Source organism: Eulemur rufifrons, chromosome 7 (genome assembly GCF_041146395.1).
Source record: "Eulemur rufifrons isolate Redbay chromosome 7, OSU_ERuf_1, whole genome shotgun sequence".
NCBI lineage: Eukaryota > Metazoa > Chordata > Mammalia > Primates > Lemuridae > Eulemur > Eulemur rufifrons.
In genome coordinates, this window is record NC_090989.1 from 278575261 (window position 1) to 278593165 (window position 17905).

Sequence of the window (17905 nt, forward strand, 5' to 3'; positions counted from 1 at the left end):
CAGTTTTTCCAGCTGTCCGTGCCATATCGGGCCTGGCAGCGGGGACTACACTCTGCTAGACTAGGCCAGAACCCCGGCGCATTATCACCACCCACACCCTTGCCCCTACCCCGAGGACATGGAGGAACTAACTTGCCAGCCACCCAGCTCAAAAGCAATCCCAAAAGACACGTGTCCCTGTTGCTGTCACGTGGTGGCCACCCCAGGCTTGGCGGGACAAGAACATGAGGCCTTTCAGTAGCAGAAGGTGTCACTTACTGGCAGAGAGGCCCCCATCCCTGGGTCCCAGCTGAATGGAAATTCTTCTGCTTCCGCGTCAGACCCAGGCTGTTGGTCAACAATGCAGGGGAGGGGAAGGCTGAGGCCTGGGACAGGGAGAGCAGCAGCAGCAGCTTTGAAACTGCGCCCAGAGAGGCCACAGATCCTCTGCTGGGCCCTCCACTCATACCCCAGCTGGGTCGAGGGGCATCTGAGGCCAAGTGTGCCTCCCAAGGCCATCGGATGCAGAGAGAAGTAGGGTAGATCCAGGCCCAGTGCTGGAGGGAGAATCAGGGGGTTGAATGGAAGAGACCAAGGGCAAGTCCGGAGGGGTCAGGAGACACTGTAAGTGGGAATCAGAGCTGGGAGGCAGGAAGCGCGTAGAGACAGGTGGGAAAGGAGTCAAGTAGAAGTGAACAGGAAGGGGTCCAAGGAAGCTACCAGAACCTCAGGGCATCCAGCTCTCACCCAGCCTCCAGCCGTGTAACCGTGCCTGGAAAGTGCCATGATAAAAGTGCTAACTTCATAGGAGTCAGTGACATAGGACTTTGTAGTGTTTATACAAGCCTGGCACACAGTTGGTGCATAATAGATGTTAGTCCTCTTCACCTTCCCTTCCTCAAGAGTAGCAATTGAGTCTTACCCGTGACAGATTTCCTTCCAGGAGGAAGTGCCTCCTGCTCACCAGGTCGCTTCAAATACTGTCATGTGTTCCTCCTTCCTCATCTTCTGACCAGTGCCCGACCTCTGAACAGCTGGAGTCCCTCCCCAGCCACTGCAGGAGTGCCACACACCGGGTTCAAGTTCTGCCTCCAGCATGTAGCAGATCTGTGACCCCTGCTTTCTTACCTGTAAAACGGGGTACTAAGTTTCCACCGCAGGCGTTGTGGCACAGGCACAAAGCACAGCGCCAGGCACATAACGTTGAATCGTCGTCATCATCATTGTTGTTACCACTCCAACACCAGGTAGTCTTGGCTTCCACTGCAAACCACGTGGGCAAGAGCAATGCAGTTTGACCTTTAGAAAACACTTTTCTGAAGCAGGGTGGGAGCCAGCGTGAGTCAGGCAGTGAGACTGTAATCCCTCACACACAGCTGCTAATAAACAAGGCAAGTTCCACCCTCTACATGGATTCGTTTCTTGAGCAATATGTGCAAAACCAAAACAAAGCAGGATGGTTTTCATTCTTCCTTTCCCTCTCTGGATCAGCTGCACAAGATGTTCCTTCAGGTCAGAGCCTGCTTGTGCATTTTGATCAGAGGTTCTTTCCCAGGGTGTGCATCCGAATCACCGGGAGAACTTTGGTAGTAGCATGCAATGCCCAGACCCACCTGCTGCCAGCAAAATCAGGACCTCCAGGGCCCAAGACACTCCATTCTTAACACACTCTCCAGATGGTTCTGATACATTCCCTGGTTAAGAATTAGAGCCTCAAAGACGCTGATGACCACATGGAACACATCACCAGGAAAATGCATATATACAAAAGCGTAGGTGCAATTTCAGTCTTCCACACACTCCTCAAAGGCCTTCCATAGACACCCTCTTGGTTCATGAAGTCTGGGCCAAGAACCTTTACTTTAGAATCATGCCTCTCTGGTTCCATTATTATGGGTTGGTCTGTCAGATCCTTTTTGTGAGTGACCATCTGAAAGCGGGAATTGGGACCTCAGCCTTCCCTCTCTCCTGCCTGCAGGTCAGGTTCACTGGCAGCTTCGCTAAGATGCAGTGTGGTGTGCTGGGGTCTCTTCGTTAAGGAACTTTGAGCTCCAGCAACAGAGACAGACTCTGGCTGGCTGCAACCAAAAGGGGAAGCATCGGCTCGCAGGATCCAGGGAGGCTGAACAGCCAGGCCAGGGAAGGGTGGGAAGGACGAAACAGGACTCCCTTCCACCTCGCTCTGTGGCCTTACTGAGTCATTTTCTTTTTCTGTTGCCACAGACCAGTTTCCTTCTCCACAAGCAGGGAAACATGGCTGTTGATAGTGTCTAGGTTTTATTTCTCATCCACCAAAAAGAGATTATCCTCAAATGCTTTCTAGACTCAAATCCAAAAATCCTGGGGAAGGTGTCCGCTCATAGACCAATCAGCCGGGGCCAGAGGCAAGGCCACATTGGACTGGCGTTGGCTCCCCCGTGACTCCGTCAGCTAGAGGAGAGGGTGCTTCCTGAGAAGGGGCTGGGCAGGTGGTCTCAGGTGTCCATGGCCTAGACTTGAACCTGATCCCATGGCCGGCTAGCTCCATGTCCTTGATGCTTAACCCACTCAGCTTCTGCTACCCCATTTGTGAATTAAGGCTACTAATACAGACCTCTGCATGGTACTATACTTAAATGTGAAGGCACCATAGGATCAAGGCAAGAAACAGATGACACACTCAAGGGGTGCTTGGAGGAGAGTTTCAGAATGGAGCTGTTTACAAAGATGTGGGCAGGGTGTGTGGGAACCCCAGGGGACAGCACAGGACCCCAGGGTTAGACATAGTGGGGCACTGTAGCTTCCCTTAGGTCTGCAGGAGTGCAGGGAGGCAGCAGTTACCAAAACCCAGAGTCAGGCAGGGCGTGAGCAGACGGCCTCTGCGGGGAGGCCCCACAGAGAGAGCCAGAGAAGGCATTGCCCCAGCTGCTGCCCAGTGACCTGACCCAGCCCCACAGTGTGGCCCCAAAAGGCTGGAAAACAGCTCTGGAGGGGCAGGTGGAAGATTCCAGCACAGCACCTGGTATAGAAGAGGTGTTCACTATTTTCAAAGTATTCTGTTTTAAAATAATGAAATATTTAATACACAGAGAATACCTATTGTACCCACCATCCATACATAACAACTGTTAACGTTTTGCCATGTGTGCTCTGTGTTTTTAAGTAATACAGCATTACCGGGCAAGCGAAGGTCCCTCTCACCGCGTCTGCCTCTTCTTACCCTTTCCTCCCTACGGATACCTGCTGTCCTGACCCGTGTTAGTCTTGTGTAGGTTTCTGTGTTTTACTGCATACATACTTATGTAGAGACATATACACTATTGTGTGTTTTTTAAAAATTTGACATAATTGGTATCATGCCATAAACCTTCTTTTGCAGCTTGCTCTTTCCACTTACCATATGATTTTATGACTCACCCATATCGATACCTGTAGTTCCAGTTTCTTCTTCTTTTCTTTTTCATTTCCTACTCGGTTTCCTACTTTTTTTTTCTTTGTAGAATTTGTTGAATGAATAAACCACAGCTCATTTGTCATTGTTTCCCTACTGAGGAGCACGTAGGTGTTTCTGCTTTTTTGCTGTTACTCACAGGGCTACATCGAGCATTCTTGTGTACTTACATGAGAATCTCTCTGGAACACACACCTAGAACTGGAATCACCAGGATAAGGCCCGGCATCTTCCCTTTACTCAGCCTTGCTAATTGCTTTCCAAATCTTCCATACTCATATGAGCCCCAAACTAGAGTTCTGTTTCCCCACATCCTGGCCAACATGAGATATTGTCAGGCTGATTATTTTTTTACAATCTGATGGGATGAAAAATATCTCATTTTTACTCTAATTTGCATTTCCATTATTACCAGTGAGGCTAAGCATCGTGTACTTACGGATCATTTGGTTGTTCTTGTGTGTGAATTTCTCTTTCCCGTCTTTGCTTAGTTTCTCTGTGTGGTTTGTCTCTTTCCCACTGACCTTTGAAGTTCTCCGTACATCTGAATGCTAATCCTTTGTTGGTTGTGCGGGTGACAGATACTTTCCCCAGACCATGACTCGGCTTTAACGTTGATTTTGTTATCTTTTTTGTTTGTTTGTTTGTTTTGGTACTGAAATGGTTAATTTTAATGTAGTCTAATTTATTTGTTTTTCTTTGTGGCTTGTGCATTTTGTTTCTCCCTTTCCCTAAAGTCATAAAGACTGTCTCTTATTTTTTTACCAGTAGTTTTACATTTTTGCTTTTCATATTGCTGACATTAGTCCACTTGTCTAATATAAGGTAAGACTTTAGAATATGAGCTTTTCCCGCGTGGAACCCAGTGGTTCTTGCCTCCTGTACTGGGAGGGGCCTTCCTTCCCGCTGATGGTGACCCTGGGCTGTCATTCACTGAAGTGTCTCTGTCCAGGTGCAGGACTGAGCCGTTCGAATTGCTCCTGCTCTGCTTTGCTCTGACATGGTCGGGCCAGGCCTGCACTCTTCTCTTCGCAATTGTCTTGGCTGCTTTGTGTCTTTACTCTCCCGCCAGGATTCTAAGATCCGCGTAAATAGCAGGTCAGGCAGAGCCTGGAACACCACGTCATGGACAGTTTCGAGCAAGGAGATGATGCAGCAGCTTTACGTGTTCAGACGCTCATGAACCTGGGTGGGGGTTAGATTTTAGAGGATCAGACTGGAGGCAGGAAGAAGATAAAGTAGGGGGGCCCAGGCCAGTCAGTGATAATAGAGATGGGCAGCGAGGGGGGTTACAAAACCTGGAGGCCTCGATGACTGTGTATGGCAGGTGAGAAGGGGACGTGAGAAAAGGCAAGTCACAGTCTGGGAGGAGCCGAGAATGACCATTGACTGAGTGACCTACGGTGCCTGCAGCCAAGGCTGGACACACAGGGGAAGGAGGTGCTGGGTTCAGCATGGCTGTGCAGAACTTGGGGTATCTCAGGAAAGGTTAGATGGAAGAATAGTGCCAAGAGATTGATATATAGGTCTCAGGCTTAGAAATGATAACTGCAGTAAAGATTTAAGAATCATCGGCATGTCTGATCACATCAAAAACAGGAGCCAAAGAAAGAGGCCTGTGCAGATGGCTCTGGCGGGAGGGATTGTCAGAGGATGAGGAGCTTGTGGAGGAGAGAGTGACAGCGATGGAAGAGGCACAGGGAGAAGCAGGAGAGCGTGCCATTGTGGCCGCCAGAAAGGACAGCGTCAAGGAGTGGTCCCTAGCACCAGGCACCAAGGGCTCTGGGGAGAAGGCCGATGAGCATTCATTGGTTTTCCAGAAGGGTCAGCGGTCATTAGGGACAGAAGTCAGATTTGAGTGACTTCATGAGCACCAGGGCAGAGGGGCATGAGGGGGTGCACAGACCTCCGTTTTAGGAAGCGTGACTGGCTGGATATCGGCTTGCAGAGCAGGAGGGACTAGAGCACCCCACAGGCTGGGGCAGGAGCAAGCGAGGCAGTGAATTCTGCGGAGGCAGGTAGGGCCCGAAAGGAGAGATGGGCACTGGACAGAGGAGCCCCGGCTCCCCAGGCCTGGTGGGAAGGCCAGTGTGACTGGAGGTGCCCGAGGCCATTGCAAGGGTGGCTGTGGCCAAACCCGACAACCTGTTCTCTTACCAAAGTAGAGAGTGGCAGCATTTGCAAGGGGGAGGGGTGCCTAGGAGTTGCCAGCGCAGGGGTGGGGCGGCTGAGGAGAGAGATGATATTTGGGAATGCCCTTGAGGGGAACAATGAGAAAGTTGGCCAAGGCCTAATGGAATGATTGGCAGGGGACCCTGGGGACCCTGGGAAGGCGAAGGCGCCTGTGTAGAATGTCGCCTGGAGGGAGCGCAGCACAGCGGAGGCGAGACAGCCGCGGAAGTGAGAGCGCAGCCCACAGCAAGATTCAGAACTGGAGGCGGTGCGAGCACCCCTGCCTCATGACCCTTCCGAAATGCCAGGAGGCGGCTAGGCCTCCTGCTGGGCTCAGGCTGGGGACATGGTCATTATTTTGGGACATTAAAATAAGAATGACCCAAGCAGGCTGGAGGACATGAGAACTCTTCGGCCACTTGTAAGTCTACAGGATCTATGGTGGCGCATCTGGAGCTCTGGATGGGCCTCAGGCTTTGCAGGCCCCCCAGGAAAGGTCCCAGCATGGCCATGCAGTGGCCTCCTTGATGTGCTCTGCATTTGATGTCTCTGCAAGAAATGGCTGAGCCCCTTTGTGGAAGCCCCGGCCCCACCACCAGCATCTGGCCCAGATGGCCGGGGCTAGGCTAGCAGCTAGGGTCACTTCCTCTTAAAGACCTCCCTTCCCAAGCCGCAGAAACTAAAGAGTGTAACTGGTTAGGACCACATTCCTCAAATATAGCTGAGGGTGTGGCCACACGAAGGATTCTGCCTTGGTCACTGTGTACTGTGCTCAGGAGGGTTTGTGGCCCCCAACTGCCTGGCTCTGATGACCTCCCGTTAGCCCCATGACTGGATTGAGAAGGACATGGTAATAATCGCCATAACAAAATAAGTATGAGGCCAGGTGCAGTGGCTCACACCTGTAATCCTAGCACTCTGGGAGGCTGAAGTGAGAGGATTGCTAGAGGTCAGGAGTGTGAGGTTGCAGTGAGCTATCATGACGCCACGGCACTCCGGCCAGGGCGGCAGAGCAAGACCCTGTAGATAGATAGGTAGCGACCAAGCTAACCATGATGGTCTAGTAAATGACCTCATTGACTCCTCCCAGCCACCTGCAAGGTGAGTTGAATTATTCCCACTTTTCAGATGACGAAACTGAGGCTCAAGGAATAAGTAACATGTCCAAGATTCTCAGGTAGTAAGTGACAGACCTGGCATCAGAGCCCTGTCTGCCTGGCTGTGTTCTCGCTCAGCAGATCTGCCTGCTCAGACCCTTTTTGTTGAATGAGTGGGTAGAGACCAGAGAGTGGCTATTCTAAGGGCTCAGGGTAAGGGCATGGACTTGGAGCCAGAAGGCGCACTTTGAAATCTCAACTCTGTCACTCACCAGCTGGGTGGCCTTGGATAACACATGCCGTGGGGAAGCAGGGCCAGACTGCTGACCCTCACTTAACGCCCAGAGCACTCTCCCTTGGGCCAGTGGGGCTGCCCGGCCAGTGGTCCCCATGCACAGTAGGACACTGGCCATCCTCACTGGTGGATGTCAGCCTTGGGAGTTAATTACTGTGTTGGAAGGGAAGGGTCAATATCTAATGAGTAGGAAGCCATGGGGCCACCTGTGACATCCAGACCAGGAGCCTTACCCCTCCTCTGAGCCTCCATACCCAGCCCATCCTACAGAGCCCACCCCCAGCACCAGAGCCCCCGTCATTGCTCTCTCTGCTCTGTTCACAGGCCCCTCTGCTGCGTCCGGTTCTGCGAGGTTCAGTCGGAGGCCCACCTGTCCTGATGCATCTGTTGCCGGCAGCCTCCCCACACCTCCCGTCCCCAGACACAGGAAGAGCCACAGCCTGGGCAACAAGTGGGTGACCGAGCAAGCCCTCCCCCAGGGCTTCAGACTGGCCTGCATGAGGGGTGTGGGTGCAATGCTGGGGAACACTTGCAGACGGGGTCCTTCGCCGCGTCTGTTCTGGGGGTTGCTGGAGGCAGCTGTTGGGCGCGCTGGCCGGCGTGCTGCCCTGAGGCTGCCATGGGCTCAGGTGGAGCTGAGGGGCACCTGCAGCAGCACCATCGACATGCTGCTGACAGCGTCACAGGCTCAGCAGCCAGTGGAGGAAGGACAGGGAAGGGCAGGGAAGCAACAGTGGCATTCCTAAGAATTTGCCCAAGCCCAGTTAGTAACATACTGTTATGGAGAGCCCAGGTCCAGTGGAACCAGTGACTGTCATACAGGGCAGCCTTAGGTGTCTTGTGGCACCTGCCTGCAGAGCAGTGGACCTGCTGGCTCACCCAGCCTTGTGGGACCCGCAGCAGGGGATCATGTGTGGGTCTTTGGATGGCTGGGGGCAGCCATGCCCATGTCCCCAGGTCATTGGGCACAGGCTCCTGAGAAGATGGGTCCACCCATCCCTCCCTCTCTCCTTCCTTTCTTCCTCCTTCCCATCTTTCCTTCCTTCCTTCCTTCTACTAAGGCACGAGCCTCGGCCCAGCCCAGGCTGGCCCTGGATGAGCTCCAGGCCGGAGGAGCGGGAGCTGCTCTCTGAGTGTGTGGCTCCTCCTCTGTGCCAGGCGCTCTGCACATGCCTGTCGGGCACTAGCTCACTGAGTCCCCACGCAGGCCTCAGAGGTAGGTGCTATTACTATACATGTTTTAAGAATGAGTCAATGAGGTTCAACAAGGTGAAGTCCGTTGCCATGGTGAGGAAGCGCTGGAGCAAGGACCTGGACCAGGTGTGTGTGACTTCAGAACCAGACATGCTGGCCTCATCACTCACAAGCACCGTCTGCCCACTCGAGCCTCGTGATCCTCAGAACCCTCTTGGGAGACAGGCAGGGCAAGTGTCATTAGCCCCCATTTGATGGATGGAGAAACTGAGGCTCAGAAAAAGGATGTGACTTGCCCAAGGTCACGCTGTGAGAGGGCAGAGCCTGGACTACACCATGGCTCTGGGTGGAGGCCTTTTTCTCACAGCTGCACCATCCGCTCAGGCCCCCAGGCAGGTGTAACCTCTCTTACTCCATAGATAAGGAGCTTCGCCTTCTTTCTTCCTTTCCGTTTTCCAGTATGATGTGTCAGTTGAGTGTAGTTGAGAGTAAAAGTGCGACATTCCCATCGGAGAAAGCGAGGCATCTACTGGACGACAGTGTCCTAGAGTCCCGCAGCCCCCGCAGGGGCCTCACCCTCACCTCCTCCTCTGCTGTCACCAATGGACTCTCCCTAGGTAAGCGTCTCCAGCCCGCACACGAGAGGCGGGTGGGCCACAGGCCCAGCGTGTGCTCCGTGTCTGTCTCTGTGTCACTGTGCCATGCCCAGTGGCACTATCACTCTGGAGAACCCAGTGGCTCCCCCACCCCCATGCAGGAATCGCCCCAAGCCAGGGAAGCCTTCGTCTCCTAGCCTTATGGGCTTCTTAGAGAACCCTGGGTTTGTCCCCATCTTGCTGGTAGCCCCTGAGTGCGGCCGGCAGGTGGAAGAAGCAGCCAGACACATGCCTGAGACCAGCTGCCACTGAAGTCCGGCTGCTACCGCAGTTGGGCCTCTGTCCCTGGAGAGCCATGACCCCCAAGGCCCTGCAGGACAAAGCAGCAGAAGCTGCCTGGGGTCGGCAGCTGGGTGGGCCACGGGTTCTCACTTGTGTACTTGTCTTCACACTGTGAAGCCCAAAGTAGGGAGAATGAAACATTGACTTCAGGGATGAAATTGCATCACTGAGCATCAGCCAGACATGGTGCTTATGTCAGTGGAAGGGACAGAAATGGTGTTGCTGAGATTGGGATGGGGAGAAGTTGGCATTAAGGCTGAGGCTAGTGTTGAACTCGGGTCACAGATCTGGCCCCTCGTGGTGCCCAGGTCAGCTGAGGGCAAGTGGGCACCACTGTGTCATTACTGCCATCAGACCAGTGCATTCTGCGGTAGCTGTTGCCTTTCAGTGGGCCCGTGTCCCTGCAGTCTGTGTGTCTGTGTGTCTTTGTGCTCTCCTTAACAGGGAGTCCTCCAGGGCTGGCGGTAGGACAGTTGCTGAGCTGGGAGTTTGATCCGGTGAGGTCTGCGGGGCAGAGGGCCCAGGAGCAGGGGCAGGGTGCAGGGAGCAGGGGAGCAGGGGAGCAGGCAGGAATTGCACCCCACGGCCCTGCGAAGTGAGGCCAGTCTCAGGCCGTGGGTGATACTGGTCCAGGGGGGAGCTGCCTCCCATCCCCTGAAAGTCTATGACAAGCAAGTTCTGTGTCTACCTCTGTCCTCAGAGAAGGTCATTCTATTTGGCCCCAGTCAGAGTTATAAAACAGCTGAGGCAAATGCATCCAGGCTTCATAGGTGTGCTTTGGAAGAAGACTTCTGGTTCCATATGTCAGGGAAGGCTGGGTTACACAAAGGGAGGCAGCTTTCTTCCCAGAGAATTTGCTGTGCTGAGGAACAATATGAATCCCCCAAGAAGGCATCAGAGTGCGAGTTCCCACATTCGTTGGTGATGGAACCCTTTTTGCTTGGAATGTCTGATGGGACTGGGGCTCTGAGGAACGCCCTCTGGGAAATGCCGGCCCAGCAGCCCTCAGCTGGGCAGCAGAACAGCTGTTTGACATCCAGGAAACTTTCTGAGCTGTGCCTGAGCCCAGGCCTTGCTATTCCTGAGACAGAAAACGGAATCGGATGCTGTGCTGTTCATTGTCCAGGCGGGAGACTGCAGGGTTGTTTGGTCCCCGGCATCTCAAGTCAGGGAATGCAAACGTTTTTCTGTTTGGGGCTGAAAACCCTGAGTAAGTCGCCATGTGTGCACGTACCCTGTTTGGAGCTGGGCTGATCCTTCTCACCCTACAAGGAGGACCATTGCTCAGACTGATTCCCAGGGGCCTGGGGCCTCCTGCCTGCCCCCTTTCCCACCTCAGCCTTGATGCTCTTTCAGGCAATGAGCACCCAACCTCGGAGCCTCTGGGGTGTGAGGGGGAGTACAAAGGCATTGCGCGTGGACATTTGAGTCATGGAAAATTTCTCCTTGGAGAGGCCTTGGAGACCCCCAGAGAAGCAGGGTAGCCCAGGGGGGGCGGGGCCGGCCTCAGGCGGGAAAAGGGCGGCAGAGCGCCTCCACTGGCCAGGGGTCTGAAGGGGCCCTCCCTGAGGCTCCGCGTAATGCTAGGCAGCTGCACTGCCACCTCTGCAGGAGGAAGTGCTCACTGGGCCTTCATCCTCACCAGGTGAGGCCTGTTCTGGCCCTGGCTCCGCTGGGCCGGAAGGGAGACATGGGAGCCAGGCCAGGCCCAGACCCCAGGAGGCCAGTGGGCAGGCAGCTGTGGCTCTCAGGGGAAGTGGGGACCCGCCTGGGAACAGTGGAGCAGGGTGTTTCTTTTGACTCTCTCAGAGCAGAGTTAGAAATAGCAGCAGTAGCAGCAAAAACTGGAGTCACATGGACGCCCAGAGTCAGGAAGCTGCTTCCTAAGCACTGCTGCGGGCCCGGGGGCCTGGGCCCTGGACCCAGGAGAACAGGCCCTCTCCTGCGAGGCGGCTGTGCTCATTGACCTGTGTTCCTTTTCCAGGCAGTAGTGAGAGCTCAGAGTTTAGTGAAGAGATGTCTTCAGGGCTGGAAAGGTGAGTGTGGCCTCAGTGCGGCCTTCCTCCCAGGGGAGGTGCTCAGGGCCCGCGGGAGCTGAAGACAGGCTCTGGGCAGGGGCACACTGCCGGCCTCAGCTCCTCCCGGGCAGGGCCGAAGAGGAGGGAGGGCGGAAGAGCAGAATGGGCGTGGGGGGCCCGGCCCCCCTGCTCTGAGCGGCCCCACTCCTCATCTGGTCTGGGAGCCAGCCCAGGAGCGCCATTGCTCGAGCAGAGCTGCAGGAGGCCTGGGAGCAGATTTGGTCTGAAATGTGGGTTTTTGAAGCCAGAAGCCTGAGAGTTGGCCTAGTCTTGAGACAGGCATGTGGCTCCGCCTGGTGGGGTCCAAGAGTGTTGCATCCACATGGCTCAGGCCTTGGGCATTTATTGATCACCACCTGCTAGGCACCGGTGACAGGGAAGTGGCCACAGCTGATGTGCTCCGTCGTGACTCCCTAGGCCTAGGGTTGGGCTCCTTGGGCGAGCCTGTCTGCTGCGGGCCTGGGGCCTCCACTCGGGAGTTCCTATCACACCTGCTCCGTGGACTGGCGCTCTCCTGTGCCTGGTGCCAGGCAGGCCCCAGGAAGATGGGACGCCGAGAGTGGGGTGCTCCCACAGCTGTGGTGCAGCCAGAGGTGAAGGGCATCGTGGTGACTCAAGGTCTGAGGGGAGGTGGGGGTAAATTCAGCGGCACAGAATGTCTGGGAAAGGCAGGTTCACACCGTCCTTCAGGGCAGCCCTTCCCCTGGCATCCATGGGCCTGTGTGCACAAACACACACACAGTTACACACACAGTTATGTGTGCATACTCACAGTTACACACATACACATGCACACATTACACACACACAGGCACTCTCATGCATGTGCTTGTGTACATACTCATACACATGCGCTCACACGTGGGTGTATACACTCACACACATACAAACACATGCATGTGCCTACACACTCAGGGAATACATTCCCCACACATACATTTGTGAGTATGCACTCATGTGCACACACACGCACACACACACACACACTGTCCTTCTCTGGTGCTGAAGCTTCTGTCTCCTCAGTCCCCATGATCACAAATAGACCAGAGAGGAGGGAAATGCTGCCCGGCAGCTCCTCTGGGGCAGAGGGGCTGTCTGGGGGGTCTGTGGTCCTGGTGGAGTGTGGCTGTTTGCCAGGCCCTGTCTTGGCATTTTGCATGTGTGCACTCGCCGTGTCCTCAGCACTGTATGAGCCGTTCCTGTCGCCCCCATTTGAGACATGTGGACAGCGAGGCTCAGAGAGGCGAAGTGACTTACCTGCCTCGCTCAGCTTGTTCGGGCAGAGCTGAGCCACGTCTTCCTGACCGCCAAGCCCACCTCGTCATCACCGCTCACACCTTGGCCAGAGGCTGCTGGGCCTGGCCCTAGGTTTGGTCAGCCTGTCTGTCTGTGAAACCCAAGAAGGGGGCGGAAGGGGAGTGACGACGTAGGAGCCCCCGAGCCTCTTTCTCTGCACAGCCCCATCTGGGTTGCTCTCGCCTGGGCAGCTGCCCCTGTGGCAGGGAGGAGAAGCAGATGGGCACATGGGACAGATTCCGGAACCCGCAGCACCAGCCAGGGGCTCCTGGGACACCCTGCAGGAGAGGGCTCGCAGGCAGGCCAGCACCTCCCCAGACAGTGAGAGGACACCAGGTGGGAAACGCAGGCACAGATCCTGAGTGTCAACCAGACCTGGGCCTGTTTGTTCATTCATTCATTCATTCATTCACTGCTTCATTCCTTCATTCACTCGTTTATTCGTGCAATGGCTGTTTGTTAAGCAACTACTCCCTGCCAGATAGGCTAGCTACTGGGGTGTAGTGGATATGGTCCCTGCTAAGCACTCATGACTGACACTAGCACTGCTAGGAAGGAGGATGTTGAGAGAGAATTCTTTGCCTCAGAGAGACCGTGCTGTACACAGCTCAGTCGTGAACACCGTAAGCTACAGCATTTTATAGCGTTAGATCACCATCCATCTGAATGTCTAGAGTAGGTGCTTTTTGGATGGGATCTCCTTCGAGCCCTAGTCTCGCTGCTGGCTCCTTGGTGCAGACTCCCAGCCCTGCCTCCAGCAGCCTGGGAACAGCCCTGCAGGGAGGCATCCTATTTCTTTTCCTCTCGGGACCTACTCTTGGCTCAGCCCCACCTTACTGAGCAGAGCAGAAAGCCACCTGCTTCAGGGAATGCCAGTGGGGCTGTGATGTCCCCTCCAGGCAAGACCCAGGCCCAGTGCAGTCCTGACCAGCCAATGCCGGCTGTCCTTTGGCCACCAGTCTGTCTCCCTCCTGCACTGCCTCTCATGTTCCCTGAGAGAACCCACTCCCACAAAAGCATGGGAGCATTCTAGGCTTTGCTGAAGACTCCATGGGAAAGTTGGAGGATTTACCTCTTGCAGCTTGAACATCTTCGTTCCGTGGTGTTCTTGCTGTCATGGTCAGTCACCCTCACGTTGCCACATGGGTCTCCTTTATTCCAGCCTTGATGCACCCTGTGCTCTCCGCCCACTGTGTCCTCCCTTCACTCCCAGGTCTGCCCCAGGCCAATCCTCCTGCTCTAGAAAGGGGAGTAGATTCTCTCTTCCCCAGAAGCCTGAGTGTCTGCTCCCTGGGCCCAGAGGCCACTGTCTCCCCAGAAAGGGTCTCCTCTACTCTGAGACCCCACCAGCTGTTCTCCGCAGCTGCGGTACGAAGGCAGCTTTCTCTGTGTGCCACAGCTGCCTGAGCACATGGTGCCGCGGAGCCGGGGTGAGGGTGTGAGAAGGAAGAGGCTGGCCCCATAGCTCCGCAGCTTAGCGGCCACTACCTTCCAGTGGCGTTCCCCCAGCCCAGGTAACAAGCCTGGCCCAGGCCAGGAAGAGAAATAGAGTCAGATACCAAGATGACAAGCAGGGAGACCACAGGCCAGAGACCCCACAACACACACTCCCTGATCACCAGTGATGCCACTGACAGCAGGCCAAGGGGGGGCATTTGGCCTTGTGAGTTTGCCTTCCCCAAGTTTATACACATGGACAGCTCAGCCTGGTGGGCTGAAGGTGGCCCTTAGGTGGCAGCCGGGGTTCAGACTGTAGGCAGGTGCCAGTGTGTCCCCAAGTGGTCAGCCTTAAAGAGCACCCATGCTGGAGCCCACTGAGCCCTGTGGACCCACTGCACTGCTCTCTGGTCAGCACCCAGGTCGGGGGTGGCTGCTGGCACCAATCCCTGTCCTTGCTGGGACTGTAGAGTGAGGGTACAGGGAGCGAGGGGTACCCTCTTCTGCTGCTCTTCACCTCCAGCCCCCACCGTGTCAGCCTTGGCAAGGTCACAGGACTGTGGGGTTGGAGAGGAGCAGCCGGACCAGGGCGGTGTTTGCTGGGCATTCCTGGCTGCCCTGGAGACGCTGCCCTCCCTCAGGGCCAGAGTGAGGACAGAGCGGTGGTGCTGTGAGAGCTGGGGCCATTGGGCCATGGGCAAGGTGGGCTTGCTCTTCTCTATGACCCTGCCTAGTGTCCCTGACTGCAGCTGTCCTCGCCTCCTGCCTGGGGACCCTGGGGACAAAGGTGGGAAGAGAGCCCCCAGCACACTCCGATTTCCCTAGGCGAGGTGGGAGGTGGCCCTGAAAGGCAATTTAATGAACAGGAAAGCAGGGACTGGGCCTGGCCAGGCTGATCCTCAACAAAGCCAGGCTCCTGGGAAATGAAGGGCTTAGGGAGCGCGTGAGTCAGGAGTGGCAGGAAAAGGTAACAGGGGCTTCTTTATGCCGGTTTTGGGAAGCAAGTGTTGGCACTAAGGTGAGAACAAGAGTATTGGCCTACAAGCTAAAGTATATTTTAAATGAGGTGTTTTTTTTTATTAATAAAAGAAGAACAAAATGGATTGTAGAGACAAACATATGTATGTAAGAAAATACATGTCATTCATCTTGATTATCTCTGGGTTGTAGGATTATTGAGTGAGTTTCTGTATTTTTTTCTGTATTTTCCAAATTTTTCACAATGGGTAAATATTTCCTTACTGGCCAGAAAAACAATGAACATATAACTTTGAAAAAAGAAGACAGAATCAGAAATGACTACTGATCAGTTTTTAAGAAGTGAAGTATGAAATGTGTTGCAAAGTTCATTACAAAACACTCAGCCATCGTCTTCCCTAGTCTGACATCACTGGTCTCCTTGGAAGGGCCCTTTCGTGGGACAGGCAGGCCTGTGATACGGGTGCTGGATAGACTAGGGATCAGAGGGGTCCTTGGGGATCAGAGGAAGTCCCTCGAGTGGGAGAGGGAAGCGAGAGAGAGGGGCTAGCACACAGCCCTCTTAGATGAAGGGTCCCTCTTCCTGCCCTGCACACTCCCAGAGCAGGGATTAGTCAGAGGCCGGGGAGGAGTCACGCAGGGTGCAGTGGGAGCATCGGGCAGGGCAACCTGCATCCGGCCGCAGGTTCAGGTTTGGCTTCCGGAGGATGGGACAGTTAAGCAGAGGCCTAAGGACATTTGGTGAAGAAGACCCTAGTGAGCGCTCTCGGGCGGGGGGGGGGGGTTCTGGGACCTGAGGAGGCTGCCCTCAAGCTCTGAGTCAGGTAACGGGATGGGGCAGGTGGCCCAGTCTCAGTGTCCCTATGCGTCCCATGCAGGTGAGATGGGCTGCAGGGTATGTTCTGTTTTCTCACGTTCTGAGTGTACCTCTGCAGTAAGAGCTGCAGCCAGCCATGCTGGGAGGGCCCCAAAACCAGGACCACTGATCCCCTGAGGGCCTTGGGCGCCTCTCAGCTCCTCTGAGCCTCTGTTCCCCAGCTCTGTGGCGAGGACACACAGAGTGAGTACCTAGCACATAGGTGGAACTGCCACGGCTGAGGAACTGATTTGGGGATTTTTATGAGTCTCTCTCAATAGGTCCCTCTTACCTGCAAAAAAGCAACCCAGGGGTCTAAGGCTGGGTAGGGGGAAGAAAAATGTTCCGAAATGGCAGTTGGGTCATCATGGGATGGACAGACTAGAATGAAGGCAAGTTTCCACTAGTCCCTGGTGGCCTCTAGGATGGCACTAAACCATGGGGAGGGCCCCTCTTAGATGCTGCTATAGACATTTGGCCCCATGGGTACCATAGGGTGTGCTCGAGGGTGTTGGGGAGGTAAGAAGATGCAATTTTTGCCCTGTACAAGGTGTACTTGTTGGTTTTAGCTGGTAGCGTCACCGGAGTACACCAGGAAAGTGGAGCCATGGCAACAGAGCGCCAAGTCTGCTGCCTCCAAAACAGTGTTTTCAAAGGCACTCCCTTCCTTGAGAAGATCAGAGGACCTTGCTAGGTGCCCCAGGTAGCCAGGGCACAAGGATGCCTCTCTAGACCCAGACTCTGCAGGATTTCGGGAGAGGTGGGCCAAGCTCTGGAGGTGATCCTGCAGTGAGGGCTCCTCTGGGCTGTGGAGGCCATGGGCATGGCCACTCCCAGGCTCCTCTCACAGAGGCCCTCACAACCCTGGGCTGAGGCCCAGGATCCCAGGCTTACGCCCCACACTCGCCCTCCCCGGGTCTGGTGCCACAGTCCATCCTGCTGCCTCAAACCTGGATTCAGTTCTCTGCCGACGGAAGCCCAGGTAGGCAATGTGCCAAGCTTCTGATTTTGGTTTCCCCCAAAATGTGATCTCTTGCCTTGCTCCCTTAGCTCCAGACACTAACATTTGGTGAGTGAGGCCCTACCCAGCAGACTCCTCTGAGAGAGAGGAGTGGGCAAACACCCGGGGCCTTTGCTTGACCCGTCCTTGGGCCCTGAGCCTTTGCTCACGGGCCCTGCTGGTTAGCTGCTGCTGCTGCATGGTAGCTGAGAGATCTCTGCCCACCACTTCTCTGCTCACTACCCACAACTCCTTGAAAGCAGCACCTGGAAAGCGGGCAGGACCCTCCTTATGTCTTGTGTCCATCCTCTCTGCATCTCGCTTTACTCTCCTTTCTCTGAAGACCAGATTTCTTGACTTCCGTGTGCACAGAGGGGAAGATGGATACCTCACAGCTCCCAAGTTCACATGTGCTAGTTTCACCCAGCCACTGAGCCTGACGTTCAGCCTCTCAAATCTGGTTCTTAATTGCCAGGAGAGAAAATCTGGTTAACCTGGCTTGGGTCACTGGTGCGGTCCTGTCTACTCAGCTGTCAGGACGGGCACATGCAGTACAAATGGGTGAACCAGAGATATCGCCCAGGGAAGGGTGGGTGGCTCACAGCAAAGGTCTTTCAAAAGTACTGTTAGAAGGGATATCCCAGGGTCCAGAAGAATTCAGGGTGGCAGCCTCCTGCCTACAGATGAGGGTGAATCATCAGGAAGTGGCCAGGACAAAGCATGGCCTAGTGGGACTGGCTTCCTGTCAAGGGTTTGCTGGGGAGGTAAACACTGTTGATGAACAGCGTCACTTGGACCCTCACACAGGTACACTGCCACAGGGCTCTGTGTACTTGAGACAGAAGAACAAGGGTGGGGGAACCCTACTTTTGCTAAGACCAAGATTACTGAGGCCTCAACTGATTACTATCCAAGACCTCTCTGCTCCCCAACCTCTAGACCAGCAACAGGGACTCAGGGATTTGTGAAATCTAACTCCCAAGATGGCTACAACCTATTATGTACCTAGAAAGTGATGGAGGGGAAGGTGGCCTTTCAGACCCACGTGGCTCATTTGAATGCTCATGACTCTGTTGGCCCAAGCAGTACCTGCTTCTAGCTGCTTCTAGCTCAGCAGCACTGCCCACTCCTCCTCTTCCCAGTGTGGTGACCTTG

At 54.9% G+C, this 17905-nt stretch overlaps 1 protein-coding gene across 8 annotated transcripts in view; it reads left to right on the top strand.

The window, feature by feature from the left end:
* Positions 1–17905, top strand: part of RALGPS1 (Ral GEF with PH domain and SH3 binding motif 1) — a 263112-nt gene that overhangs the window by 229612 nt on the left and 15595 nt on the right. For 5 of the 8 annotated variants that reach the window (XM_069476801.1, XM_069476804.1, XM_069476802.1 and 2 more), the window contains one exon: positions 7298–7424. In XM_069476801.1, the coding sequence (XP_069332902.1) occupies positions 7298–7424 (127 nt within the window). Of the gene's footprint in view, positions 1–7297; positions 7425–8626; positions 8785–11089; positions 11142–17905 lie in introns of all 8 variants that reach the window. The other 3 variants (XM_069476798.1, XM_069476799.1, XM_069476800.1) reach the window with 1 other exon arrangement.